Source organism: Alternaria atra, assembly GCF_907166805.1.
Source record: "Alternaria atra isolate CS162 genome assembly, contig: 21, whole genome shotgun sequence".
Lineage (NCBI taxonomy): Eukaryota > Fungi > Ascomycota > Dothideomycetes > Pleosporales > Pleosporaceae > Alternaria > Alternaria atra.
Genome location: NW_025091319.1, coordinates 5600618 through 5627897, shown reverse-complemented (window position 1 = coordinate 5627897; position 27280 = coordinate 5600618). Strand labels below are relative to the sequence as shown.

The 27280-nt window shown below is 51.2% G+C and overlaps 6 protein-coding genes across 6 annotated transcripts; 4 read left to right on the top strand and 2 right to left on the bottom strand.

The window, feature by feature from the left end:
* Positions 1-1950: 1950 nt before the first annotated feature.
* Positions 1951-2986, top strand: ALTATR162_LOCUS2302 (uncharacterized protein; the record flags this gene model as incomplete). The annotated part of the gene is made up of 3 exons (XM_043309906.1): positions 1951-2143; positions 2194-2663; positions 2717-2986. 3 exons carry the CDS (start codon positions 1951-1953, stop codon positions 2984-2986), a joined length of 933 nt encoding a protein of 310 aa, XP_043165841.1.
* Positions 2987-4709: 1723 nt separating this feature from the next.
* Positions 4710-5558, top strand: ALTATR162_LOCUS2301 (uncharacterized protein; the record flags this gene model as incomplete). The annotated part of the gene is made up of 1 exon (XM_043309905.1): positions 4710-5558. The coding sequence occupies one exon, from the start codon at positions 4710-4712 to the stop codon at positions 5556-5558; it is 849 nt and encodes a 282-aa protein (XP_043165840.1).
* A 230-nt stretch (positions 5559-5788) lies between these two features.
* ALTATR162_LOCUS2300 (uncharacterized protein) lies at positions 5789-14920 on the bottom strand (the record flags this gene model as incomplete). The annotated part of the gene is made up of 7 exons (XM_043309904.1): positions 5789-5824; positions 5887-6557; positions 6606-6730; positions 7000-11459; positions 11538-14067; positions 14149-14306; positions 14357-14920. The coding sequence occupies 7 exons, from the start codon at positions 14918-14920 to the stop codon at positions 5789-5791; spliced, it is 8544 nt and encodes a 2847-aa protein (XP_043165839.1).
* A 1359-nt stretch (positions 14921-16279) lies between these two features.
* Positions 16280-17791, top strand: ALTATR162_LOCUS2299 (uncharacterized protein; the record flags this gene model as incomplete). Its single annotated transcript, XM_043309903.1, has 1 exon — positions 16280-17791. The coding sequence occupies one exon, from the start codon at positions 16280-16282 to the stop codon at positions 17789-17791; it is 1512 nt and encodes a 503-aa protein (XP_043165838.1).
* A 933-nt stretch (positions 17792-18724) lies between these two features.
* On the top strand, positions 18725-23370 carry ALTATR162_LOCUS2298 (uncharacterized protein; the record flags this gene model as incomplete). Its single annotated transcript, XM_043309902.1, has 5 exons — positions 18725-18969; positions 19018-19525; positions 19892-21227; positions 22053-22423; positions 22477-23370. The coding sequence occupies 5 exons, from the start codon at positions 18725-18727 to the stop codon at positions 23368-23370; spliced, it is 3354 nt and encodes a 1117-aa protein (XP_043165837.1).
* Positions 23371-23539: 169 nt separating this feature from the next.
* ALTATR162_LOCUS2297 (uncharacterized protein) lies at positions 23540-25698 on the bottom strand (the record flags this gene model as incomplete). Its single annotated transcript, XM_043309901.1, has 4 exons — positions 23540-24173; positions 24225-24740; positions 24797-25176; positions 25240-25698. The coding sequence occupies 4 exons, from the start codon at positions 25696-25698 to the stop codon at positions 23540-23542; spliced, it is 1989 nt and encodes a 662-aa protein (XP_043165836.1).
* Positions 25699-27280: the final 1582 nt, after the last annotated feature.

Sequence of the window (27280 nt, the reverse complement as noted above, 5' to 3'; positions counted from 1 at the left end):
GCGATCAGAAACGACTAGGTTGTCGCACTTATCTATGGCCCTCATGATATATCTGTTCCAGAATACTGCGTTCGTCCTGTCAGTGATAATCTTCTGCTCCACAAAGAATTCCCGAAAAAGCACCCAAAGTCTCCTCGCCTGTTCTCGAGCTGGTGAAGGTGGCATGCTTCCTTTAGGTAGTTTGTCATTCTTCCTCAAGGCTTGAATGATGTGTTGAATTTGTTCTATGCTAATGACCAAATCGTCCTCGACCGTGAAACAGTCGTGTGTGCCTGTGCTTTCAGGGCGAATACCATGCAGAGAAATGGCTAGGTACACAGAGCTAGCACACAATCGTTCGTGATAGGTCCAGGCCCGCCAGAACCACGTGTCCTGCACGAGGTGTTCAAGTGTGCCCACAATACACTCAATTACTGCCAGTCCCGCCGTACGTAAGTCGTGGAGGTTGGATGCCAGACTTGCGAGCATCGGTTGATTCGAGATGAGTATACACAAGGGTGCTAGAGCACACTGGCTTTCTGCATACACTCTATCCATACATTGTAGATGTTTCTCGATGTCTAAAGGATCTGTTTGATCAACGCATAATTGGTCGAGCCACAAGTGATGTATACCTGCATGTGCGGCGAAGCGTAAAATGCGGTATATGACGTGATTCAGCTCTGAAGCTACCTGAACAGGCGCTGCATTCGGTCGAAGAACAACGTATTGTGGAATATCACCAGCGATTGATCCAAAACGTTTCCAGGTATAAGAGACAGTGAGGTATGGCCCAGGAATCGGGATGAGGGGTGAAAGTTGAAGATAGACAGTGTCTGGTCGTTGTTGGTGGTTCGGTAGATGCTCGGCTGCCAGCGAGAGGAAGCGAAGCGACAGAGGCTGGTCGGGCTGCTTGCAATACAAAACTAGTTCTTGAATCTCTCTTATGCTGGCAAGCATAGCCTCGGAGCTACCGTGGATCTCTTTGAATGTGAGATGAGTATCTTTCTGCATGATGAGGACTGAATTAGAAAAAGTTCCGCAAGTTGAAGCAATGCTAATGGAAGAGCAATTGCCACAGCGTGAAAAGTAAAAGGTGGTCTTGTATGAGTTGGTGGGGTAAGCAGCTCCGCTGTAGGCAAGGCAGTTTCATCGTCAGGTTCTGCTTGCATGGTGGTGGCGCAGGCACGCGAACAAGACCTAGCGGCTGCGATTGCTCGCATTCATGTTACGAACGTCGTAGTTCTGTTATCGCAAAACTACATAGAAGGCATCTTTCTCGCATCGTTCACTGAGACTCAATGTACTTAGATGCCATTCGCGTAGTTCGATGTAGGCTACCTTGAGTGGTAGAGTGATGATATCCAGTAGGCCTATCCTACGAACATAAACTAAAGATATGGGCTTCTTCGTATGCGCAACTGACGTGCGCGACGTCGATGTGATGTTTTTTCAATAGATTTGTTGTACCATCTCATGCAAGGAGAATCCTGAACAGATGTACCTTTGTCTGCCATTACTTTGCAGCCTACAACGGTATATACTAGAAGAATACTACGTGTTTAATGTTTATGTAGACTTCTGGCTAGCATATTTATACAGATAACACATATATCAGTACATTGTAGGCTGCAAAGTAATAGAAGACGAAGGTACACCTGTTTAGGTTTTATCTTGTATGGGGTGGTACGGTAATTGATGAAGGTCATTGTGGAAAGAGAGCCGGTGGTAAACTCGACCGGCGACTAGGGCGGCACCCCGCAGCGCGTCTTGAGCTCGACTGGACGGCCATCCCACCTTTCTCCACTTGACACGCCCTATGAAGGCGATAAGTAGGTCCATGTCTCTGATAGCGCTCATCTGAAATATATCAATCGCGCATTTGAGGAGCGCCCAAATCCATCTTTGATCAGTTGCAACTTACACGACCTACTTATCTACAGCTAGGTTCTATCGCATTCCATATCCACCATGGCACCCTCGGCTACCCAGGTCGAACCAACGCCCATCGTGCAATCTAAACTGGTTGTTCCGCGATCCAAAGACGATGCGAAGAAGGAATTGACGCCATTACAAGCCATATCGCAGGGCGTTTGCCTCCCCGGTATCCCACTCTTCTCCTCGTATGACAAGCATCGCGCATGGATACTATCACACATGGCGGGTAAGTGCAATACGCGGGTGATTCGAGTTGGTTGAGTTGACGTATTCCAGGCGCTTTCCGCGTCTTCGCAAGGAACAACCTGACCGAGGGCATGTCGGGCCATATAAGTGTACGCGATCCAGAGCAACCACATACTTTCTGGACCAACCCGCTCGGAAAGCATTTCGGTCTCCTCAAAGCATCAGATATGGTCCTTGTTGACTATGATGGCAAAGTAGTAGGAGGAAATCAGAGCAGGCCTGCAAACGCAGCAGGTTTCCTCATACACTCGGCAATACACAAGGCGAGGCCTGACGTCAACGCGGCGTGCCATTGCCATGGGAAGGCAGGCAAAGCGTGGAGTGCCTTTGCCAAGCCTTTGGAAATGTTGAATCAAGACGTATGCTACTTCTACGGTGATGCGCAAGCTGTCTACAAAGACTTTGGCGGTGTTGTCTTTAGTGAAGAAGAGGGCAAGAGACTGGCAGCCGCATTGGGACCAAAGGGCAAAGGCATGGTTCTAAGAAACCACGGCTTGCTGGTGTGTACCGCCGCTGCCCCTTTTGATATTCAGTTGAAGCTGACTCGCCGCAGACTGTAGGAGGTACCGTCGACGAAGCCGCATTCCTGTATACCCTCATGGAACGTTCTTGCGATGTACAACTTAAGATCGAGGCAGCAGCAGCCAATGGCGTCCCGAAAGTATACGTCGACGATGACGCAGCTGCATACACGTTCAAGATGGCGAGCGACGCTGAGAGCCTGTACTGGGAGTTCCAGCCAGATCTGGAATACGAGTACGAATTGAGCAATGGCGCTTTCAAGCATCCTGACTGCGACCAGGTAGTATGGCCGGGTTACTGATCGCCAAGATTAGATGCGGCCCTTATAAACATGTATACGAAGAAGTTCGTACCCCATCACTTGTACCTCTAATGCGAAAGCGACCACTCAAAGATTGCACTATAACTTTTTTCACAAGGTACCAGCGGAAGTTACGCCGAAGACCTGAGCGAAAGTCTTGGACTCAGATCAGAGAAGACAGGCTTCCCCGTACACGGAATGGACATGCAGCGGACGTCCAAGATCCCGCTATCCGGAGAGTCGGGTCAACTCGTATTATGTTGCCTTGTCGTGTCTTTTTGGTGTAACTGCTTCCTGCTCTGTCCACTTTTCTCTTTCTTGAAAGGGGTCGAACTGCCAGTCGTTTGCTAAAGTCTAATGCTGTCAGTTCCCTTCACCCACGATTCGTTATTCTGTGTTCGGCAGTTTGTAGCGCTAGTTGGGCACCGGTGTCGCTACGGGGATACCGATTATTGTTCTTCCGCATCATCTGCCTTCTCCCTCTGTGGACAGCATCATACTGTCATACATCAAGTGACTGCTCTGGACTGCGCGTCACGTCTCACGTCTCGTCGGGTACTGTGTCCAGGCGACTAAGTATCTTGGCCACTCTGCACGCTACACATACCAAGACTGTCGCAGAAACAATCGATGACAGACCCAAGAGCTGTCGTCGGCCCGCATCGGTTTCAGCGACTGTTTCCGGTTTGACGGCGGAGATTTCTACAAACTGAGCAATACGTCGTTCTAGCGAGTGTTTCCTTGATTAACATACGCCTTTGCACAGTAGCGGCGGCACATGCCTGGGAGCTGCACGGCAGGATCGATCTGCGTGCGAGCTAACGATGTGCACAGCGTAATTCGACGGGTCTAGGTCCGTAACCGTTTTAGACATTCCGCTCCGCCGTGCAGAGATATTTGGACTCCCCAAGACAATCCTGAGTTGTATTCCATTTTCAGGGTACAAACTTACCTACTCGTCGCATACGCTTGTGCCGCGCGTCAAGGACTGTTAAGCAGTGATAAGTCTGCGCTTTGATGTTCCCGCGACGGACCGACTCTATCATCCTTGCTGCGTGTCATCATCTAAGCAACTCAGCCTCTCCCGGTCATTCTTGACCGCTGTGCTTATTACAGTACACAGTAGTCACGATATCTCCACGCTAAGTCTCCGCATTGTTGAATCTCCAGTGTCAATGCGTTGGTAAAAGCCACGCGACCGTTTCCCGCCAAGATAACCGGATTAACTGGATAAGGCAACGGAGCGATCTCGCCCCTGCGCTACCGCTCTCGGCAACCAAGCGTTTCTTGTAGATACAGGGTTCATGCTTAGCATCTGGGCTTGTTCCGAAGGTAGGCCGGAATGTTTGGTTCCCTTCATACAAGCTCGTGCCGCCTCCCAAGGAATCCAAGTGAATTTCCCAATGGTACTTGCTGCGCAGTCGGAGGGGGCTGCGCAATGGTAGTAGAAAGATAGGGTACTTGGCGGTGGTAGACCTTCCATGGCGCACGAAAAGACGTGAATACCGTGCGCTTGGCGACTCTGGAGGAAACGGCAGAGCTCTGTGCTTGAAGGGTTAGGGTAGTTCCGTGACTTGTGAAGGCGAAAGCTCATTTTGTGGCTTAACTATATTATATATAAGATGTCCTCACAGGACAATAAGGTTTGATTTCACAGCAACCAATCCAGTCATCTGACCTATTCTTCCCACTCCCACATCATTCAAAGTCCAGCACCGTTACCATGCTGTTCCAATCTATCTTCCTCGCCGCCGCCACTCTGGCGCCCGCAGCACTCAGCTGCCCCCAACACACAAATGCCAAACGCCATGTACACCTCACCACAAGACAACAAGTCAGTCCAGGCAATGTGACCCAGAACGACTGGGCCTATGAAGCGTCTTTCAACTGGGGAAGGATCCACCCCGACTACCACCTCTGCCAAACCGGAACTCAGCAATCTCCCATTGCGTTATCGCTTGGTAATGGTCTCGCCCTAAACCACGTGCCTACTTTCAAGTACAACGGCAGCATCGCTGGTAACTTCTACAACTGGGGTTACGGCCCCGCCTTCACCGTTGCACACGATGAGAACGCAGCAGAGGAAGACATTGACTGGACGACCCATCCAAACTTCACCTACGACAACAAGACCGTCTACCTCAAGGGCTGGCACATTCACGCCCCAGCCGATCACTCTGTAGGTGGTGACCGTAGCAAAGCCGAGCTCCATCTCGTCCATGTCGACGCCTCCGGCCACGAAGCTGCCGTCTTGGCCATTCGTCTCGACCCCGGTAACAACAACGCGACTTTCTTCGAGCAACTGCCTCCCATGATCGGTTACACAGAGATGGGTACTGAGCAGCCTACCACCTTGGACTTCACATCTCTGCTCCAGAGCGTTCTATACTTCAACGAGTTCTGGACGTACCAGGGTAGCTTGACCAGCCCTCCTTGCTCTGAGGGTATTCGCTGGTTTGTTGCCAGGCAGATCGTCTTCACTGGTGTTGATCAGATGAGGGCTATTCTTGGTGCCAGCACTTACTCTGCGAGGGCGGAGCAGGAGGTCTGGCAACACAGGATCAACGAGTAGAATGGCTGGAGCAGTTGTTTCACACGCATGTCAAGGAGCGGGGCCTTGGTGGTTGGTGAAATCGCATTGTCTTTGCATCGCGGTTCATGAGAAAGCGAGGCGTTGGTGGTAGGGATGTAGTCGGTCTACATTTCCTTTTTCTTTATGCACTCTCTCTAGAGATCTTCTTGTACACAAATACCTCTTATCATTTTCGAATGAATCAAACAGTTTATCTTTCTGACCACATCCTACCACGCGCAATGACCAGCATCAACTCTTAAATCCTAGAGACCACACCTTAGCTTCAAGTTCTCTATACCTGCAATAGTAAGGAAGATTGACTTACGGCACCAGTAACATAGCTGCTCCCCTCACTCAACAAAAAGAGCACAGGCGCCCGAAACTCCTCGGGCACACTAATCCTCCCTAACATGTTCTGCCTAGCCCACTCTTCCGTGAGCCCCCTCTTCCGCGCCTCCGCACTCAGCGGCGTATCGATATGACCGGGACTAATGGTGTTGACACGAATCGGCGGGTAAATTTTCCGCGGCTCTTGGCTCGGATTCGGATTGGTCTCTGTAACTGTACTGCCTGGAAAAGTATTCTGCGGATGTCCCCATTCCGCGGCGAGCGAACGGGCGAGTTGGTGCACGGCCGCTTTCGAGGCGTTGTAAGCGGCGGTGTTGATTCCGTGGTTCGATATGTGACCTGAGATTGAGGCGAAGAGAACGATGCTTCCTGGTAGATTGGTCGCGTGGACTTCATGTGCTACGGCGCGGGTGATGAGGAAGGTGCCGGAGATGTTGATGTCAAGGATCTTGCGGAACGTTGTGATGGGGTAATCACATGCATCGCTTTCTCCAGAGATGGCGGCGCAGGATACGAGGCCACGGATCGGATGGCGGAGATTGCTGCGGATGGCGGTGAAGGCTGATGTGATGCTGGCCTCATCTTGAACATCTAGCTGTTGGAAGGTTGCGGAAGTGCTATTGGATTTAGCACACTCTTGGATTAAGCCTACAGAGTGTTATAACAAGATTGATGGTCATGTTGTTGCTGGCGTACTCCAGGTTTCAGGATTGGGGTTCGAGACATCGACGAAGACGACATCTCCACCACTCTCCAGAATTGTTCTACCAACGACGGTGCCTACTGCACCAGCACCACCAGAAACTACAAGACGACGTGAGCTTCAGAACACATGTTGGTCGGTGAGCCAAACTTATAATAGTCCGTCCATGTAGCTTGAAAAGATCCGTCGTCGCAATGTGAGTAGGTGCAGGATGCGTCATGATTGGAGATAGTGATTACAACTTCACGAAGTCGCAACTACTATCACATTACAATGCAGTCCAGGTGTATACAATAGCTGATGGTTGGAAGCGGGGTCATGACGTATGATGGTTCCAGGTGCCTGAAATTGCGAAACACTACAGCTGCCAACACCACATAATCTTACGCGTTGCCAAACAACTCCAACAATCCCTCCGTCACATGTGTACCCAGACCATCCAAATTTCCCATACCCAACAGCTCAAGAACGCTGATGTCGAATCCGAAAGCCTGCCTCCACCAACTGCGCATCTCAACGCCCACAAGCGAGTCCATACCGAGCTGCGTCAATGATACTGATGTGTCAAGATCGTCTTCTGATCTCAGCAGAAACGAGAAAAGCTTCTTGCCAATCTCTCTAGCAAGGAATTTGGACGAATCTTCCCTCCTCAGAACGTCCAGATCTGATTTGGCGCTGGTAAGGAACGATTTGAGGCCATCGCTGCCCGCGGTCCCCGCAATGTCGACACCAGACGTACTGACATTATTGTGATAAACAGCGATCCTCCTGTCTTTCCTCCAGAACGCTCGGCTCTCTTTGGTGTTGAGAGGTACGTTGGTAGACAAACCAAGCCCAATGGTGTTCCTATCGACGTACCCGGCGTGGCTTGACTGCGATACCACCTGTCGCGACGATCGTGCAATCAGTATGGCAGACGTCAAGGCTTCCATCAGCTCTGGTTCAGTGATACCGTGAGCGCTGACTGCCCTCATCCTTTCAAGGAGGGCTTCGTCCTGGGATACATGTCCAACATCCTGAACAGCACCGATGTCGAGGGCAGAGCACGCGAGACCCAGTCCACTTCTGTACTGAACAAAAGTATCCAGGAACGTGTTGGCGCCGGCATAGTTTGCCTGGCCAGCCTGGCCAGTAACCCCTGACATCGACGAAAACAGAACGAAGAAATCCAAGTCAACTCCCGCCTCATTAGTCACATGATGCAGGTTCCAGGTTCCTTGAACCTTTGGGGCCACAGCCTGGCTCCAGTCTTCAAAACTCATCCGAACGAAATTCTCATCGCGTAGAACCATCGAGGCCTGAATGATGCCTTTCAAATTTGGCGCGTGCGAGACGGCACGGGACACGGCCTCTTTGCTTACGACACTACCCTTGATGATGGTGACCTTGCAGCCCATACTTTGAAGTTCTTGGATGGTATGAGGATCCTCAGGCCCTGATCCTGCACTTCGAGACAGGAACACCAGATGGCGAGCGCCCTGAGCCACAAGATGCCTCGCCACAGCTCTTCCTAGACCTCTCAAGCCACCAACTAGGAGGAATGACGATGACGCATCCAGGTGTAGCTTTTGGGCTGGACTAGCAACATTGTTCGCAGGGACTTTAATGCTGCCATCCGCCTCGCGCATGGAGAAGACGATCTTGCCAATGTGCGTGCCCTGTTGCAAGTGTCGGAAGCCTTGCTGGATTGAAGATGCCTCAAAGACTTTCTTGGGTGTGAGCGGGGTGATGTGGCCCATGCGAAGGTGCTGCACAATTGCCTGGAGCAATTCTTTGACAAGAGATTGTCTCCGTGCCATTTCCGCGTCCAAGTAGAAGCAGCAATAACTTCGGCTGGCAAGAAAGACATCCATATCAAGCTTTCCGCCGCCGAGGAAGTCACGCTTTCCAATCTCCACGAGCTTGCCAAACTCAGCCACGCAACGCCAGGTGGCATGCAAAAGCTCCCCCGACAGAGAGTTCAGAGCTAGATCTACCCCGCGGCCATTGGTCGCCTTCATCAGATCCGGAAAGAAGCCGGCATCGCGAGAGCTGAAGATATGGCTACGCGGCAGTCCGAACGTTTCATTCAGATACCGGGCCTTATCCTCGTTCTCGACTGTGGCGTAGATGTGGGCGCCGGCCATAGTTGCTAATTGTATCGCAGCCAGACCCACTCCACCAGCTGCGCTGTGGATGAGGATCGACTGCCCTTTGCGCAAGTCACCCAGACCGAATAGCGAGCGTAGGGCAGTAGCAAAGACTGCAGGCATTGTTGCCGCATCCTCGAATGATAGGTCCTGTGGGATTTTCTCGCAAAGTTGCTCTGGGGTAACAACTCGCGTCGCAAATGATCCATCTGCTAGAAACATGACTCTGTCTCCAAGTTGGATATTCTTCACACCAGGACCTATGCGGCTAACGATACCGCTGCCCTCGAGGCCTAGACCGGCTTCTGGGTAAGGAACTACTCCCAAACCACCGAGAACGTCCTTGAAGTTCAGCCCGGCAGCGTGAACCTGGATCTCAACGTCATCACCTTCCAAAACACTCCCTTGAGACTCTGCGCCACGCTCCCAATGCAAAGTTGTTAGACGGCCCGGCTTTGTCATTGTGAGAGCCACGTTTTCATGATCGCTGTGGCTGTGGGAATACTCTGACCGCTCACTCTTCAACGACACTGGATAGACTCTGCCGACATGAACCACCTGGTCGACAATGGCATATTCGTAATCGGGCTTCAGATCCAGTGCGTCGCCTTCTTCTGATTCGTCAGCGACCCTGGGCCTCATTTGAAACCGGTCAAACACGTCGACAACGCGTGAAACAGAGACCGCCAAGTTGTCCACTTCGCACGTAGCTAGGTCTAGTAGAGACTCAGTGCGTATTGTGCGGGCTGTACCAATGGTCTGAGCAAAGCGTGGGTCCTTGCAGGCCATTTGAGACACGGGGGTCACCCATAGCATGCCATTGCCAGATGCGCTGAGGCTACTCACAAGACGCTGGAAAATGGCAAGGCAGGGTTTCTCAATTCCATCAAAGAAGGGCTTGCTGGCATCTAGGAGCGAAATAATATCGTTGCCCGGTGGAGACAAGAACGAGTCATCGTCCAGTTGACGGCGACTAACAACGTAGCCTCTATCCTCCAGCTGGGTGACCACAACATCAGCCATAGGCTCGTCTTGGTCCGCAATCAGTGTGACAGGCTTCCCAGTCTTCTTGGAGCGTGGCTTTGATCTTGCTACCATAATGGCATTGAGCTGATGGGGTTCGTCGGCGTCTCGAATCACGGCTTCGAGGCCATCAAAACCAGCCTCAGTTAACTCGCGCTCCCAGCGCTCTGGCGTCACGTAGGGCTGCTCCGCCCTGCCATCTGGCGCTCCGTACCACCATCCGGCCAATGTTCCGAAGATGTAATTTGGCCATTTGGAGGGGCTATCGAGCTCGTGTAGAAGTAACCTGCCGTCGCGGTGATCGAGAAACTTGTGCACATGACGTAGCGTCTCTTGCAGACTCTTCGTGGCGTGAAGCACGTTGGTCGCTATGATAAGGTCGTACTTTTCGTCGTCAGCAAAGGCCTGCTCAGCGGGGTCTTTGCTGATGTCGAGAACGCGGTAGTCGATGTTTTTGTAGCCGCGGAAGCGTTCCTTCGCTGCTGGAAAGAAACCCGCCGAGATGTCAGTGAAGGTGTACTTGGAGTACAAAGGCTGTCCCACTGGAAGAACCAGGTGAGTCAATACGCTGGCTGTCGACGCTCCAGTTCCTGCACCGATCTCGAGGACGCGAAGGTTCGGCTTGCTATGTGCGAGGTGGCGGATGAAGTCAGATCGATCGCAGGCATCGGTCGCAACGTAAGTCTTGGTCAGCGTACCGTCCGCTAGGAGCACCTCGAGGGGATCGGTGTTGCCTGAACAGATGTTGTTGATGTTTTGCCGCACCTTCCCGATAGCAGCCGCGCAGTCCTCCACCGGAGTTCCCTTCATTTGACGCTCTAGAGCGCTGATCTCTTCAAGTAATGGCGAATCTTCGAGCGCCATCATATTCGCATCATCTTCCTGCGATACTTGAGATTCGATCCAAGCCATGTACTTGTGAAGGTGGCTGGGGAGTGTTCCTAGGTGTACGTTGCTGTCCCTGAGCCTCTGTATACATCGCTGGGAGTAGACGAAGCACAGTCGAACCATCCTGTCAAGCAAGGGTGTGTAGAGATGCCGGGGTACCTCTGGCTTGATGAGGCTGTGGACATCGAGAAAGTCGATATGGGGGGCCCACGTCAGACGGCTTGTAATCAGCTCCTCGCCCAGCGACCTGAGCGCTTCTCCCTCATTGTTCTCTTCCTCCGTCGCTCCAGTATGGGCTGCTGTCGCTTCCTCGAGCGGAGACAGCCTTGCGCCTTGCATATCCAAGACTACCTTGCCGTCGGCGACGCATTGCACTCTACTGACCACCTCGCCGCTGCCCTTAATGAAAATGGCTGAGGCTGCAGCAATCATTTCTGCATCGGAATCAACGCGGTGGACCACAATTCTGTCGATCTTGGTCGGCACTCTTCGGTAGTGCCTTGCCTCGATGTGACCGCGAGTAGCAGCTAAAGGTCCAGACTGTATGCAGCCATCCACCACGGCAGGATGCAAGTGGTAATGGGCCTCGTCGCCGCAACGATTGTTGACTAGCGTGGCAGTGGACACACCGTCTAGAGTTCCTGTTCTGATGCTAGACAAGCGTTGGAACCTGGGTCCGTATTCGATCCCAGCTCGACTCAGCACGCTGTAGTACTTGCGCCCATCTACTCTACGCGGCAGCTGTGCCAATTCAGGGAAATCTTTAGGCTCAAGATTCTCTTCATAAGTAGCCTCGCCACTGCAGTGCTTGGTCCAAATGTAGCCGTTGTGCGATGCGATTGTCCAATGCCATCATTGGCTGTCAAGCGAGTCTGTAAGACGCACGGGACGAAAGGTCGTGACCAACTCTGCCGGTTTGTCTTCGCTTAAGACAAGGGCAGAGTTGAGCACCATGTTGCGGATCGTGAAGCTGTTTTCGCTTTGGCTATTCTCGTGCTGCTGTGTGGCTATTTGTCGGATTCCCTCTCCAACCATGGACACGTAACCTGCGCAGGGGAAGATAATATTACCCTCGATGCAGTGATCGCGTAGCCATGAGGTGTCTTCTAGAAGGAGCATATTTCGAAAGCTGGGCTCCAATGTTGTGCTCTCGAGTTGGCGGATACCGAGCAAAGGATGTGCTGGGAACTTGCGGTATCGCCACTCGTGCGATATCCTTGATTCACGCCAGTAATTAGCGCTATGATCCCATGGATAGTGTGGAAGTCCGGCGAGCGAAGTCGTGGCGGTGGTGAGTCGAGTGAAGTCGATAGCCATATTAAGCTCGAACAGCGTCCCAACCGCAGTCAAGAAAGCTACGACGCAATCTTCGCCGCGGCTCATGGCACCGAAGTATGGTACTGCTGAAGTGGGAGCATTGATGGAAGCTGCGAGAGTCTGCCGCACTGGCCCAGCAAGAGCCGGATGAGGCCCAATTTCCAGGAATGCGATGTTGGGAATACTCCTAAGAATACCTTCCACGGCACCCTTAAAGAGGACGGGGGACTCCAAATTCTTCTGCCAGTAGTCTCCGCCCAATTTTTCTATACTCATGGGTTCCCCTGTGCCACTGACACTGGAGAAGAAGACGGCATTTCGCTCAGAATCAGACGAAGCCATTGCTAATCGGCTCTTCGCACCGATCAGATCGGGCAAATACTCGCGGAGTGTGCGAGTGTAAAAATCTCCGACTTCAGCCATGTGATATGAATGGTAGGCTTTGTCGACCTTGAGTAGTCTTGCCGTGATGTTGGGGTTCTCTTTCTGGACACGCTCCAGGGCTATACTCACCTCATCGGCATCCCCCGAGATGGTGACGCTTCGAGGAGAGTTTTCGCATGCGATGACGACTTTGGGCGATGATATGTACTTGATAACGTCTTCTCTACCAAGACTGATGGCCGCCATGGCACCCGGACGATTCTGCTCTTTCGCTGCGAGACCTCGCTGCCAGGCTATGATTATAGCCTCTTTAGCCGTGAGCGCCCCGGCTGCGTATCCCGCAGCGATCTCGCCACTGCTATGGCCAACGACTGCTTTAGGCTTGATTCCAATGGACGCGAAGAGATCTACTAGGGCAATCTGTACTGCGGTGCAAAGCGGCTGTGAGAGCTCGGCTGTCTGGACGCCTGACTTCCTGGCCGGCTTCAGGAGCTCTTCCTCGATTGTCCATTGTGGCGCACTCGAGACTTCTCCCAAGTACTTATCGAGAGATCTGATGGTGTCACGGAAGACGAGGTCCTCGCGAAGCAGTAGCTCACGGCCCATCCGTGGCCACTGAGCGCCTGGTCCAGTGAAAACCATGACAAGTCTCGGTGGCGCGTTACCAAATTTCATGCCCTGTGATGCAGTATCAGGAAATCTCTCCAAGCTAGCGACCATGTGTGATCGATGGGGAAGATGTTCCCTTCTGTTGGCGAGTGTGTATGCGAGTTCTTCAAGTCTCTCTGGATTCTTGTTGATCCACGTACGAAGGTCACCCACCACCTTTTGGAGCGATGATGAAGAGCTGGCCGAGAAGACCAGGAGATGTGACTTGTTGTTTGTTGAGAAAGGCAATGCCTCATTGTCCTGAGTGACTGATGAGGATGGTAAGTTGAAGCTCCGGGCCGAGTCTAGGATGGCATGTACATTCGATCCCCCAATTCCAAAGGAATTGACACTGACCCGCTCAAGACGATCGACAGGCCAGGGTGTCGCCTCCAGAGGAACTTCTAGTTTGCGCTCCTTGAAAGGGATCTTGACGTTGCCACTAGTAAACTTAATATTGGGCGGTATGACGCGGTTCTCCAACGACAGCACGGCCTTGATCAAAGACGTAAGGCCAGAGGCGCCCTCAGAATGACCAAGGTTGGGTTTGACGGATCCGATATAGACTCCTGCGTCCCCAAACACCCTTGCGACAGCGTTAGTCTCAATCGGATCACCGACTGGAGTGCCTGTCCCGTGGCACTCGACAAAAGCGGTCTTGGAAAAATCAGAGATACCAACATCGCGATATGCCTTCCGCATCAGAGCTTCCTGACTCTCAGTACTTGGCTGAGCGATGCCTTGAGTTCTTCCGTCGCTGTTGGATACGACAGACCTGAGTATAGCTCGGACCGGGTTTCCATCACGGATGGCTGCCTTTAGAGGCTTGATAAGTATAGCCGTAATAGATTCGCCCCTCGCGTATCCATTCGCGTCGGCTGAAAACGTCTTACAATGCCCGTCGGGAGATAGCACACCCTTCTCTGTCATGAAGGCTGTCATTCCTGGGGCCATGATGAGGTTGGCACCACCGATGACAGCTGCTTCGCAGAGCCCAGTTCGGATGGCTTGGCAAGCTTCATTCAAGCCGATAAGGGCTGCAGAACATGCAGTACGAACGGTCATGCTGTTCAAGAATCACCAATTCAGTATTTATACCAGACTAGGAAGCAGGCAAAGGTATGCTGGGACCTGGAGATGTACGTACCATGGTCCTTTGAGGTCCATCTCGTAGGAGATGCGGCTAGACAGCATGAAATCGCTGTAACCGTCGACTCTGTTCACGCCGCTTTGTTGGTGGTCTCTGTTCTGCATCTCCAACCAATCCTCACCATAACTTCCCATGTAGCATCCGATACTTCGACCCTGTAAATTTTGTCAGTATTAGTAAGTCTCATCTTATTTCACTGCCTCACCTTGAAATTGTTCTCTCCGGCATCATCAAAGGCTTCCCTGACTACTTCGAGCATTCTCCGTTGTTGTGGGTCCGAGAACTCAAGCTCAGCACGGCTGAGTGAGAAGCGGGAGGCATCCAAGCTGCCCAGCTTGACGCTGTCGTCCAAGAAGTAGCCGTACTGGGTGGCTATGGTTCCAGGTTTCCCTGAATCGGAGTGATACGCGGAGATGTTGTATCGAGACTCGGGCACACGGCTTCTTGCATCACCCTTTGCCAGGAGAAACTCCCAGAGATCTTGAGGACTCTCGAGACCGCCAGGGAGACGAAGTGCCATGCCACAGATGGCGATTGGTGTAAGGTTATCATGTGTTTGGCTAGCCGCTAGTGGCGATGCGGCTATGGGGTCTGACGATGATGACACTCCGTTGGAGTGGCCGTTGGTCCCGTTGCAGTGCAAACTACCATTGGGTCCACCATTGACATTGCCGTTGGCACTGCCGTTGACGCTGCCGTTAACAATGCCGTTGACACCGCCATTGATTCGTGGAGATTCGCTGTCTTGACCGACTTCAGAGAAAGCCATAGTTGATATGTCTTGTGCAGTCGAGACTTCCAAATTTGAGAATCGAAGTTGTATAATGTATCAGATCTAGTTTGATAAACTTCATGGTAGTGAGAAAGGCCTCCTTATATGCAGTTGGCTGACTTCATCATCTCTTCAGGTAGTTCCTGATCACTGTGGCTGCGAGGGGTGAAGTTCACCCTTCCCAGCACAACCCGGATTGGAACACACCTAGGCACTCAGTGCCCACGCCAGATGACTGCACGTATCGCCCATATGCGCAAATTGGCTATGTTGTCTCTAGAATCACGCCTCCTTTTCACGCACAACATGTACACTCTACCCAATCCGAAGATAACGTACGCATACACCGCGCTTGGGGTTTCACTTCTTGTGGTGAAAAGTCAAGATAGGATCAATTTTGATTGAGGTCCAACACCGTCTCCACAAGTTCTCGAGCTTCAACATCGAATCAACCACAGCAACAGGACGCCTTGAAGTTGAACTCTAACAGCAGCTTCCTATTGATATTAGCCGACGGTGATGCCGGTTCGATGAGTCTGCATAAGCCATGTTGTTTGTATGAAGATGAACTGATGCTCACGCTATTCCACCTCTCTTGGCATAATGTACGTAGCTTACGCTCTGCTCGTATCGATCTTGGCAGATCCTAATGCCAATATAACTCTCTCGGCATAACCCACGTCCCACGTAACGACTGGGATGTTGCTTCCTTATGCACGTAGCTTTTGTTGGTACTCTGATGCTGATGCCAATGCGACTTGGCGTATCTACATAATGCATGTAACGCGTAATGACATCGACTGATGTTAACCTGAATTGCTGATGAGGGTAACCTCCCATCCAATCAGTGGACTGAGGTGTGGACCCATAATACGTTATTAACGCAACTCTAAGAAGTAGAGGCAGTAAGTAGGACACACTCTTTGCACTCGGAGTCCGAAAGATGACAACCTATATTCCAAGGTACCTTGGCGAGACCCAGACCCGGAACAATCACTCTCCTCCAACAGCAGTAAATGCATTGGAAGCGATATCCAGCTGGAACAGGGTCCTTTGACATGAACCACGGAGACTATCGTGCCGCGTAATAATAACCTTTATGCAAGGAGAGGAAAGAGGGCGTAGGCGCAAAGAATGCTAGTTTATGAGATGACCCAATGCAACTCATTGTTTGCTTTGACTTCCAGGCATTTCCTTCTCCATTTCAGTCACTGCTCAGCTGTTATTCCTCAGCAAGACATAGTAGCTCACTCTACTCCACTTTCGTCTTCCCAGAACATATCTCAGTCCTCCACTTCAACATACCCTTTGTTCTCCTCCCTTCTTCAATCGCCGATTAGATTCGCGAGCTCTGAGATGGCGCCACCTTTGGGATCCGGTTCGTTCGTCGAAGAGTGGGCCAAAGCGCAGAAGCTTCGAGGCCCCAGCATGAAGAATGGCCCTGTCTTTTACAAAAACCTCGAAGAAGAGCTCGATGCGAACAGGGGACAACAGGCTTGTGCAATGTTTCATGTAGCGGAAACCCCTGTTGACTTTTCCTCGTGCGATGTCGTTTCTCTCGGCTCTTCTGGTGCCGTCAAGGAAAGGTTCATGGAAGAGCTTGCTGCAAACCCAGACTTTCAGCTGGGATCTCATGGGACTCGTCCTCTAAACGGCAACTCCAAGTACCTGGAAATGGTGGAACGTGAAATTGCCGAATTTCACGGGGTAGAGTCGGCTTTGTTCGTCAACTCCGGTGCCCTTGCCAACGATGCCATCTTCTCAGCTGTGGCACGCCCTGGAGATGCTATCGTCTTTGACGAGCTTGTTCATGCAAGCACTCACTACGGCATGAAGAACAGCCTTGCTCTATGTCAGAAGTCCTTTCGACATAACAATATTGACGACTTCATCAACACTGTAGTAGCAGTCCGGGACTCTCAGCCTCAGATCCGGAGTGGAAAGAGATCTGTCATCATCGCTGTAGAATCGTTCTACAGCATGGATGGGGACATTTGCCCGCTCAAAGAGCTGGTACAGGCGGCCAAGGAGATCTTCCCTAACGGTAATGCCCAATTTGTCGTTGATGAAGCTCACAGCACGGGCAACATTGGACCGCTCGGTCGGGGTCTAGTCAACATGCTGGGTTTGGAAAGCGAGATTGCAGTTCGAAACCATACCTTTGGGAAGTCGCTATGCGGCTCTGGTGGTGAGTCAGGCATTCGCCTTTCTTTTGCTTCGGCCGCGTACATGAACAAAGGCGCTAACACTACAGTTCTAGCCGCCATTTTCTCAAACAACACCGTTCGGGCGATGCTCATCAATCATGCGCGGCCCATCCTGTTCTCCACTGCTCCCCCGTTTCTGGTGGTTGCTTCGACTCGAGCTGCATATGAACTACTCAAGGCGGGCAAGACGCAGAAGGCCCAGGACAGAATCCAGCATCTGGTGAAACTTTTCATTGAAGAGATCACCGACAACGACGTCTGGGAAAAGGCCAACGACGCCGGGTACCTTCGAATCCCCCTGTGTGAAGAGGAAGATTGGTACTCAGCTTCGGTCGTGAGTCAAATTTGCCCGGTTATGACAAAGCCGAAGCACAACCTCTATCTCGCTTTTCATCTACAGCTAGAAGGATTCCAAGTGTACCCTATCAGCTTCCCTGTCGTCGCCAAGGGTACTGACCGGATTCGCCTCGTATTTCATGCACATAACACGGACGGGGAGGTGCAGAGGCTCGCTGCGTCAATCTGCAACTGGGCCAAGGAGACGATGGAAGCTGAGGCCTACAACCGACGCGTAAAACCAGGCGGCCAGCTCCAAGTATGCGCGGCGGCGCGTCATGCGCGTAGCCTGGTGGCGAAAGAGGAGATGAATTCATCAGAATAATACATAGTGGCTGAACCAACGGGGTGTTGTAACGAGCTAGAGCCCGGATGCTATAGTGATCCTCGGTGGAACCTTCGGAGCCTCCTCGGCATTCTAGAAGCTTCAAGATGCTACGCGTACGATAAGCTAAACGTATATAGATATCGCAGCACCATAGATAGGTTTTCTTCTTTATCGAATACAATCCTGTTACCAGGCATCGGCATACTTTGCGCAGCCCCTTACAGGTGTTTGCCTAACGGAGAGACGGTTACACGACTGAACTTATGCTGTGCTGTATGAAGCTTGAGCGATTCTTTCTGATGTTCAAATGTTAGTGCGAGGTGTAAACAAAGCTAGTTCTGAATAGGTATAGACCGGGTTACCTAAACGCATCGTCGTTCGCATGGTGCAGGAGAGACTATCCGTCGATGCAAGAAGCTCTAAACCGCGATAATGTCCCCACAAGACGTGATGTCTAGAACAAGGCCAAATAGCCGGGGCTTTCAGCGGGCGCGTTTGCGAGGGACGGCCCGGGGAGGCGTTTGTGCAGCTCCATGAAGCTTCCAAGCCTAGGCAGGTAAGCCGGCATAGATTAAGGGCGCCCTTGGCCAAAAGTCATTGGTGAAATGATTGCATGGCGCTTCAGGTTCTATGCATCGGGTAACACCTGCAGGATCCAACAAGACAAAGGGATATACTCGTTGTTCGTCCGTCAGTCAGTCATTGCCAAGCCAACAGCTGAACCCGTCGTTCGTCCGGCGGTCAGTCACTGCCAGCCCAATTCTAGGGGAAATAAACACATCACTTTCTCTATACAGGGTCCATATCGCTTTGCCCGTTTATATCAGTACTCGAGAACTATCCAACCCATAAATCAGCATTTCAAACACTTGATGCAGGCGGCAACGGTATATGCACACTTCCACTGACATTGCCTATCATTCATTCACGATGAATCGAGATATTGAAAAGGTTGCACATGAGCGCAACTCCCAGCATGCAACGTTGCCTCATTCGCCCCCATCACCTTCGAGGCCAGTGTCGTACACGGCGCAAGTATCTCACGAGAGGACCAGTGATGCTTTCACCCCTCAACTTGGCAGCAACCGCGACCCTAAGTCCCCAACTTTTGACGCTCGTGCTTGGGCCAAGGACTTTACCAGACTTAAGGATTTGGACCCCAACTCTGCTCCTCCGTGAGCCCTTGGTGTTGCTTTCAAGAATCTAAATGTGTTTGGTTGGAGTACGGGAGCCCAATTCCAGGAATCGACTGGCAATATCTTGCTGGCTATTGCAGAACGTCTGGCTCGTTTGGTCGGTAGGAGCAGCCGTCACGGCAGGCGCGTCGATATCTTACGCGACTTTGAGGGCGTAATTGAGAAGGGGGAAATGCTCCTAGTCCTAGGGCCACCAGGCTCTGGCTGCTCAACATTTCTGAAGACTCTGTCATCTCAGACTGCAGATGTGGAGATTGGTTCCGACACGTACATCAACTACCGAGGAATCAACACCGAATTGATCCGCACCACTTTCCGGGCCGATATCCTCTACAATGCCGAGCTCGACAACCATCTCGCTCATCTCAGCGTTGGGGAGACCCTCGAATTTGCCAGTCGGGCTCACTCCGTTAGACATATTCCAGAAGGTTGTTCTCGCCGGCAATTCGACCTTATGAACCGGGATGCGATGATGTCAATCTTCGGTTTGACTCATGCTGTCGATACTCGCGTTGGGGACGATGTAATCCGAGGAGTGAGTGGCGGCGAGCGCAAGAGAGTCAGTATCGCTGAGGCTGCTCTCACTGGCGCCAAGCTTCAGTGCTGGGATAATTCGACAAGAGGTCTTGACAGTGCCAACGCTGTTGCGTTTTGCCAACATCTCCGTGTACAGGCAGATCTCCTTGATGTTGCCTCTGCTGTTACTATATATCAGACCCCTCAGGCTGCATACGATCTCTTCGATAAGGTGACTGTCATCTATAAGGGCAGACAAATATTCTTCGGTAAACGTAGCGAAGCCAAGGCGTACTTCGAAGGCCTGGGTTTTTATTGTCCAGATCGACAAACGGTTCCCGACTTCCTGACGTCCATGACGAGCCCCCACGAGCGGCTTGTAAAGCCTGGATTTGAGCACTCCGTACCCCGCACACCGATTGACTTTGTGCATAGATGGTCGGAAAGCAGGCAGCGACTGAATTTGATTCGCGAGGTCGCGGCTTATGAGAAGAACCACCCATCGCAGGAAAGGCTAGCAGAATACCAGCAATCTCGCCGGCTTGAACAAGCAAGACTCCAACGTACCGGCTCACCATACACCATCTCATACACCCAGCAAGTCAATCTCACATTCTGGCGAGCTTGGCGTAGGTTGCTGGCAGACCCTGGCTTTACCATCGCATCCCTCCTCTTCAATCTTATCATGGCGCTCATCCTTGGAAGCATGTTCTACAACCTGAAAGAGGACACGACAAGCTTCTACTACCGGGGCGGAATCATATTCTTCTCGCTCATGTTCAATGCGTTTGCCAGCCAACTAGAAGTTCTCACCATTTATGCTGAGCGACCTGTGGTCGAGAAGCAGAATCGCTATGCGCTTTACCATCAGTCGACCCAAGCCATCGCCAGCTATTTGTGCGACCTTCCGTACAAGATTGCCAACATGTTGGTCTTCAACATACTTGTCTACTTTATGTCTCATCTTAGGAGAGAGGCTGGTGCCTTCTTTTTTTTCTGCCTTGTCACCTTCCTTGCCACCCTCGTGCAGTCAGCTATCTTTCGCACCTTGGCCAGTATCACACGGACATCAGATCAAGCTATGATACCGAGTGCTGTTCTAGGACTTGGACTCATGATCTATACAGGGTTTACTATGCCAACTGCTTACATGCCGGGCTGGTCGAGGTGGATGGCATATATAAATCCCCTAGCCTATTCATTTGAGGCTTTGATGGCCAACGAATTCCACAACAGGATGTTTGAGTGTGCTTTCATGGTGCCTCAAGGACCGGGATACGAGGATTTACCACCGACGTCACAGATTTGCTCAGTTGTTGGCGCGGAACCTGGTTCTTCTCTTGTCGACGGGGATCGATATATCAACTTAGCATTCGCATACACAGACACCAACAGATGGCGAAACGTCGGGGTACTCTGCGCCTTCATGGTCTTCTTCTTTGCTACATACCTTTTTGCGGCTGAGTATGCTAAGCCGCCAAGGACGAGAGGTGAGGTCTTGATCTTTAGAAGAGGAAAGATGCCCTCAACCATATCATCAGGCGAAATGTCGCTCAGAACCCAAGACCCAGAGGCACAAACACAAGAAGATGGAGGTCAGCCCATCATCGCTGAGAAGAGAGAACCGAGTGCTGAAGATGGTGCTCATACTTCTGATCGCCTCTCAGCCGGGACGTCGGTCTTTCACTGGGAAGATCTCTGTTATGATATCAAGGTTAAAGGTGGCACAGAGCGGCGAATACTCGATAATATCGACGGCTGGGTAAAACCTGGGTTAGCTACAGTGCTCATGGCAAGTTATCTCTAAACATGCACCGATGAATACAAGCATATAGCTAACGAGAATGAACTCTATTAGGGTGTATCGGGGGCTGGCAAGACGACTCTCCTTGATGTGCTCGCATCCTGTGTGCCGATTGGAGTTATCAGTGGCGACGTCCTAGTCAACGGAGTTCCGATAGACGCGACATTCCAACACCAAGTAGGTTATGTCCAGCAGCAAGACCTACATCTCAGCACCATGACGGTCCGAGAAGCTCTGGAATTTAGCGCTCTCCTTCGTCAGCCTACCCACTTTTCGCGGAAGGACAAGCTTCAGTACGTTGACTATGTGATTGATACGTTGGAGATGCAGGAGTTTGCCGAGGCCGTGATTGGTGTACCAGGGGAAGGGCTCAATGTTGAGCAGCGAAAGCGCCTAACTATTGGGGTTGAACTTGCTGCGCGGCCACAGTTATTGGTCTTCTTCGATGAGCCAACTTCGGGGCTGGATTCACAAACCTCGTGGGCCATCTCACTCCTTATCAAGAAGCTTGCCAACACCGGTCAGGCTGTCCTCTGCACTGTACATCAACCGTCGGCCATCCTTTTCAATCAGTTCGATCGGTTGCTTCTTATAGCTCCTGGAGGAAAAACGGTTTACTTTGGTGGTGAGTACCTTTCATACCCCTATCCCGTTTTATGCTCTTCTCTAACCTTTGTGGTTTCGTTCATATCGTTCATTCCACTTGCTCTTCGCTGCTGACGAAATCACTATATCTTGACAGATCTGGGTCCAGACTCATCGACTCTCATCAACTATTTTGAACGCAATGGCGCACCGAAGATCGACATCGATGCTAATCCCGCCGAATGGATGCTGGAGGCGATCAAGACACCACAAGATGGTTCAGAAGGCATAGAATGGCACCAAACCTGGCGAGAATCTCCAGAATATAGGAGTGTCAAGGAAGAGCTCATGCGTCTCCGAGGGCTGGCCTCGATTCAAATTCCCGCGGACTCGAAGTTTGACCAAAAGTCCCCAGAGTTCGTCTCTTCGTTCTACATACAATTTCGAGAGGTCATGATCCGCTCCGCCAAACACTTTTGGAGGTCTCCTGTGTACCTTTGGTCCAAAACAATTTTGGTTGCACTGTCGGTAAGATCATGTTAAGACCCCCACATTGCGCCATATGCTTACCTTCTTGACAGTCGCTCTATCTAGGCTTCAGTTACAGTGCCAACAACTCCATCCAAGGACTTCAAAATCAACTTTGGGCAATCTTCATGTTTCTCGTGCTCTTCATCAACATCAACGAGCAAATCATGCCCACATTCGTCGTCCAGCGCAATCTTTTCGAAGCTCGCGAGCGCCCATCTAAGATATACAGATGGAACGTGTTTGTCCTCTCCAATATCATCATTGAGCTCTTCTGGAACTCCCTCATGGCGGTCATCATGTACTTTTGTTGGTACTATCCAGTCGGCTTTGTTCAGAACACTGTCCCGGAAGACCAGACAATTCGCAGCTTCCTCGTATTCCTGTTCCTCTGGGCCTATCTCCTCCTCACAAGTACATTTGCTCATCTCGCCATCACCTGGATTGACCTTCCTGAGGTTGCAGGTGTCTTGACAAGTCTTTTGTGGATGCTTTGTATCTTGTTCTGCGGCATCGGCGTCCCTCCAATTGACCTCCCAGCCTTCTGGATGTTCATGTATCGCGCATCTCCAGCAACATATCTCGTGGGCGGACTTATGTCAACCGCTGTTGCTAATACAGATGTGGTTTGCGCAGATTACGAACTTGTCCATCTCTCACCACCCGCTGGGAGTAACATCACATGCGGCGAGTTCCTTGGTCCCTTCGTCGACACCGCGGGTGGTCGCGTATTGACACCCGGAGCGCTGGACAGATGCAGTTACTGCCCGCTGGCGACCACAAACGACTTCTTGGCACGGTTCGGTTTGAGCTATGACACACGCTGGAGGGACTTTGGCATCGTATGGGTTTACATCTTGTTCAACATCGCAGCTGCACTAGGGCTTTACTGGGTCGTTCGGGTGCCCAAGAGCAAGCGCTCTAGAGTCAAGATAGGATCAAGTTGATGATATGCTATAGGACTATATGTACTGTAAGGTTCGATTAGAGAGTAAGAGAATTACGGCGTCGACGTATACGCGTTCACCGACGCGGTAACCCAGAGCTGGAGAGTGCAACTGGTTCCGTTACTAAATAAGTGATCCTGTTTGCGGGAATACCAATAAATCCGCGACTCTACTTTTGTGGCATCTGGAACGACTTCTGCCATGTTGCAGGTGTCCATGTTGTCCAAGCTTCCCCTTGTGGCTGAGCCAGCAACTTCTGCATAGAATTGTCTTGCTCAGAGGACGAACACAGAGGTGTGAGTGGCTCGATTTTAGCATTAGCCTCGTCCGCATTCTTATAGCCTTTTGGTCGTGCTTCCACATCATCTCGGCTCTCAAGCTCGTACTCCCACTCAAGGTGTGTGCCCATCGTTGTCTCAGCGCGATTTGAGAGCGTGTTCTGTGTTATGACATCTTTCAAACCACTGAACGGGTGATGTATGGTTCGAAGTAGGTCAAGAGCTGCTTTGTGGAGCTCGGACGAGCCACGATGAAAGAGGAAGAGGCTGTCATCCGACGATGAAGACAAGGGCACCGCGGAAGCCCCGCCGCCGACTAAGGAAGATTCATAGTCCCGAAGCCCACTCATGTGAGCTGCAAGAATATCCCGAAACCTTCCCGCAAGTGTATCTTTGATCGCACAGTACTCGAGAACACTGATGCATTTGCTCAACAACACCAAATCATAAGTAAACGGCTCGGAGTTTAGGGCCTTTTGCGAGGCTTTGTGGGCGATCATGATACCTGCTGTGTAGGAGGTGTAACTAAGATGTGGTGTCAGCTTCTTCCCAACCCATAGCATGCTCCTGACATACATGCAGAGCCAGCAAACTTGTACTATTTTGCCTTCCTGTAACATGAGATTCATAACAGAAGCGTTCGTTTCCGCGGCCTGGTATCCTTCCTCGATAGCTCTTCGTGCTTCTGATGGAAGACTTACTCCGCCAGCCGCGTTGAGCGGGATGTATGCTATCGTAAGCCGCCGTGAGAGCAGCATCATAGCTGACAGGTAGAACAGATGGACGTAGAATATCACCGGACGGAATATGGCCATGAGTTCAGTGTTTTCACCACCTAGCAGTGCCGCAACTGACATCCAATCAGGTAGTCGCGCATGGAATCTCGACAATTGCGCACGGTACTCAAGTATGGTGCTTTCAAGCACAGGTGCGTTTGTCGGCAAGCGACGAAGTAAGCTTGCCTTGATGATGGACACTTTGACGCATTCGCGACGAATCATGTCTTCTGGCGGAACGTCCAATTCATCTTGAGGTGAATGGGCATCGAGAACTAATGATTGCGAATCGTAGTCAAGTGAAGCGCTTAGCCAGCTGGTGTAAGAATCAGCGCTGTAATGAATAGTGTCAAATATGATGTCGGTACTGACCATTGCAAGTGAACAAGAGTCCTATGTGTGCGGCGGATGTCGTCGTAGTAGCCTGGAGACCAGCCCGGTGGACATTGTGCGAGACTGATTTTGTGATTACGAGGAAGACTTAGTCCAAGTTCTGGAAGATAATTAGCGGTAACATTTCTAATGGGGATATTTAGGTTCCGAATCATACCAATGTAAGCTAGAGCAACTGTGGCTTTGACGACGATATTATACATTCCAAGTAACGCGCATACTTTCATCGCTCGGAGCGGACTGTATGATATGGCAGAGTCTAGACCGTGCTTTGCGACTGCATAGAAGTAGTCAGCAAGTTCGGGTGGCGGTGCCGTTGCGGGATCAGCGAGTTGAGAATGTACGACGCCGATGGCTGCCTAAATGTAGATGTCTAAGTCAGTACATGTCTCACATCCAGTCCATACAGGGACATCTCTTACCATGCCTGCAAGCTCTGCGGCGTATGTGCGCAGCTGTGTCCTGCTTCCGTTGTTGAACATGTCTCCAAGCGGTGTGTGGCCATTCCCAGAAGCCTTCAGTGCCGTAATACTTATCTGAACATCGTCCCTGTTCATGATGTAGAAAAGCGCTCCCACGCAGTTGAAGAACATCTCCAGTGGGCCATTTATTTTGTCGACAGATGCGTCTTGTTGGTTTGGAGCAAGCAGAGCGATGCCTGTCACTCCGGCCTGCCCTGTTCGAACGGTCGAGAACTGGGGATGATTCATGATTTCTGGCATAGTGAGCAATGCCGAGGAAGAAGAGTCGTCCATTACAGATGATGAATTGGCCCCGCTGGCATTGGTTTCAGAAGTTGTTGCAGACACAGAAGACTCCAGATAGCTCATTTCGAAGTTCTTGAAGATGACACCCAGATCTTCACCTTGAGCAGCTCGCATGTATCGCAATAGTGCGGTAGCTTTATCGGGAGAGGTCGTCTGTAAATACCACACAACTTCATACAATGAGTTCTTGTCATTCTCCAATTCTTCGATCTTTCTTTTCTGGGCCTGAGCGAGCAATGTACCAGTCGGTGGATCGTATCTACATGATGAGTTTCTCTTCACGCAAGAACGACAAGCTGGTCTACCACCGTCGCACTGTCTGATATCAGCTGTTGATCTAGAAAAATATTGTCGACCTGAGAAATGAATTGGATGAAAGACCTTGGTTCTTCGGGCGCGACATGTGACGCAAGCTGCCGCTACTCTTGACGGGGTACGGTTAGCAACTCCCACTTTACTATTGCCAGCCGCGCCGGAATCTGAGTCTTGTGGACGTGGCGCTAAATCTCTGTAGGAAGACATTACGACGCTTCGAACTAACCACTAGTGCAAAGGCTTAGGTAGCAGTCTGACTTAAAAGCAATGACTTGGCGTTGATAGATCAGTCATGGTGATGTGGAAGGTCAAGCAATGCAAGGTTCGGGGGGGTGCAGCGACATGTTTGGGGCACACCTGAGAGACGAAAACGCCAGGGTTGGCGTGACCACTAGCCACATGACTTCAGCTATTGTGTGCATGCCAGCTTAATGGTTCACATCAACCACAATTCTTATGCGGAGTTATTTGGATCATACATCTATCGAAAGATGCCCCGACAGTCACGTTGTTCTGCAATCCCGTGCGTTTTGCCGAGAGAACGGCCGAAGTTGTGCCTAAGCTGCCGTTGGGGTCATAATCGAGGCCGTCGCACGCAACAAAAGAAACTTCAATAGACGTTTGCAAGCGCGATCCTGGCTGCCTCCGTACCTGTTCTTTGCACTAATGGTTTTTTGTAAACAGCTTTACTCGCACTACAAGCAGGAAGCGGCGCGATGCTGACGATGCGTGTAAGTACACGTGTTATCATGCGACACCTAGCGAATGTTCCACAACCCACGACAGCCGGCACAGCAGCAAAGCTCGACATCCAATGCTTCCCACAAACCCACAAACCACCTTCTGGAGCCATCATTGTTGTGAAACCGCGCAGCTGGAATATTGTCAGTGACTGTTTAAGGGTTGCAGTTTGGTTACCCGAACTACAATAACAATCAGGCATATGAGACATATTACACTCATCACTCTATCCATGCACGCAAGATCACGCAGTGGTCTAAAGCTCGAAGAGGCACATTGTGGGCACGGAATTATATCACCAGTGAGGGATCAACTCTGCCACCTCAAACGTTTTGTACACCCCGGCTGGTACTTCTCTGAGACTCACGAATAACTCCACTATCATATAACCTCTTGCTGCGGAGTACAAAAGCACGATGGGAGCAAGTAGCATGATTTCCCACATCAATGTAGGCTTAGCCTTGCGTTACTCTTGCTCGAAAGCATCTAGGCGATTGATCGTACCCTGGCGCGTGGAACCTTTGACGTTCTCTTCGTCTGCCCGTAACGCTTCTGGAGCTTTGTTGCCTGTAGCTGACACCACGGCCAGGACGCATGTCCCCTTCATAATGTCATGACTGCCCGAACGACAACTCCAACT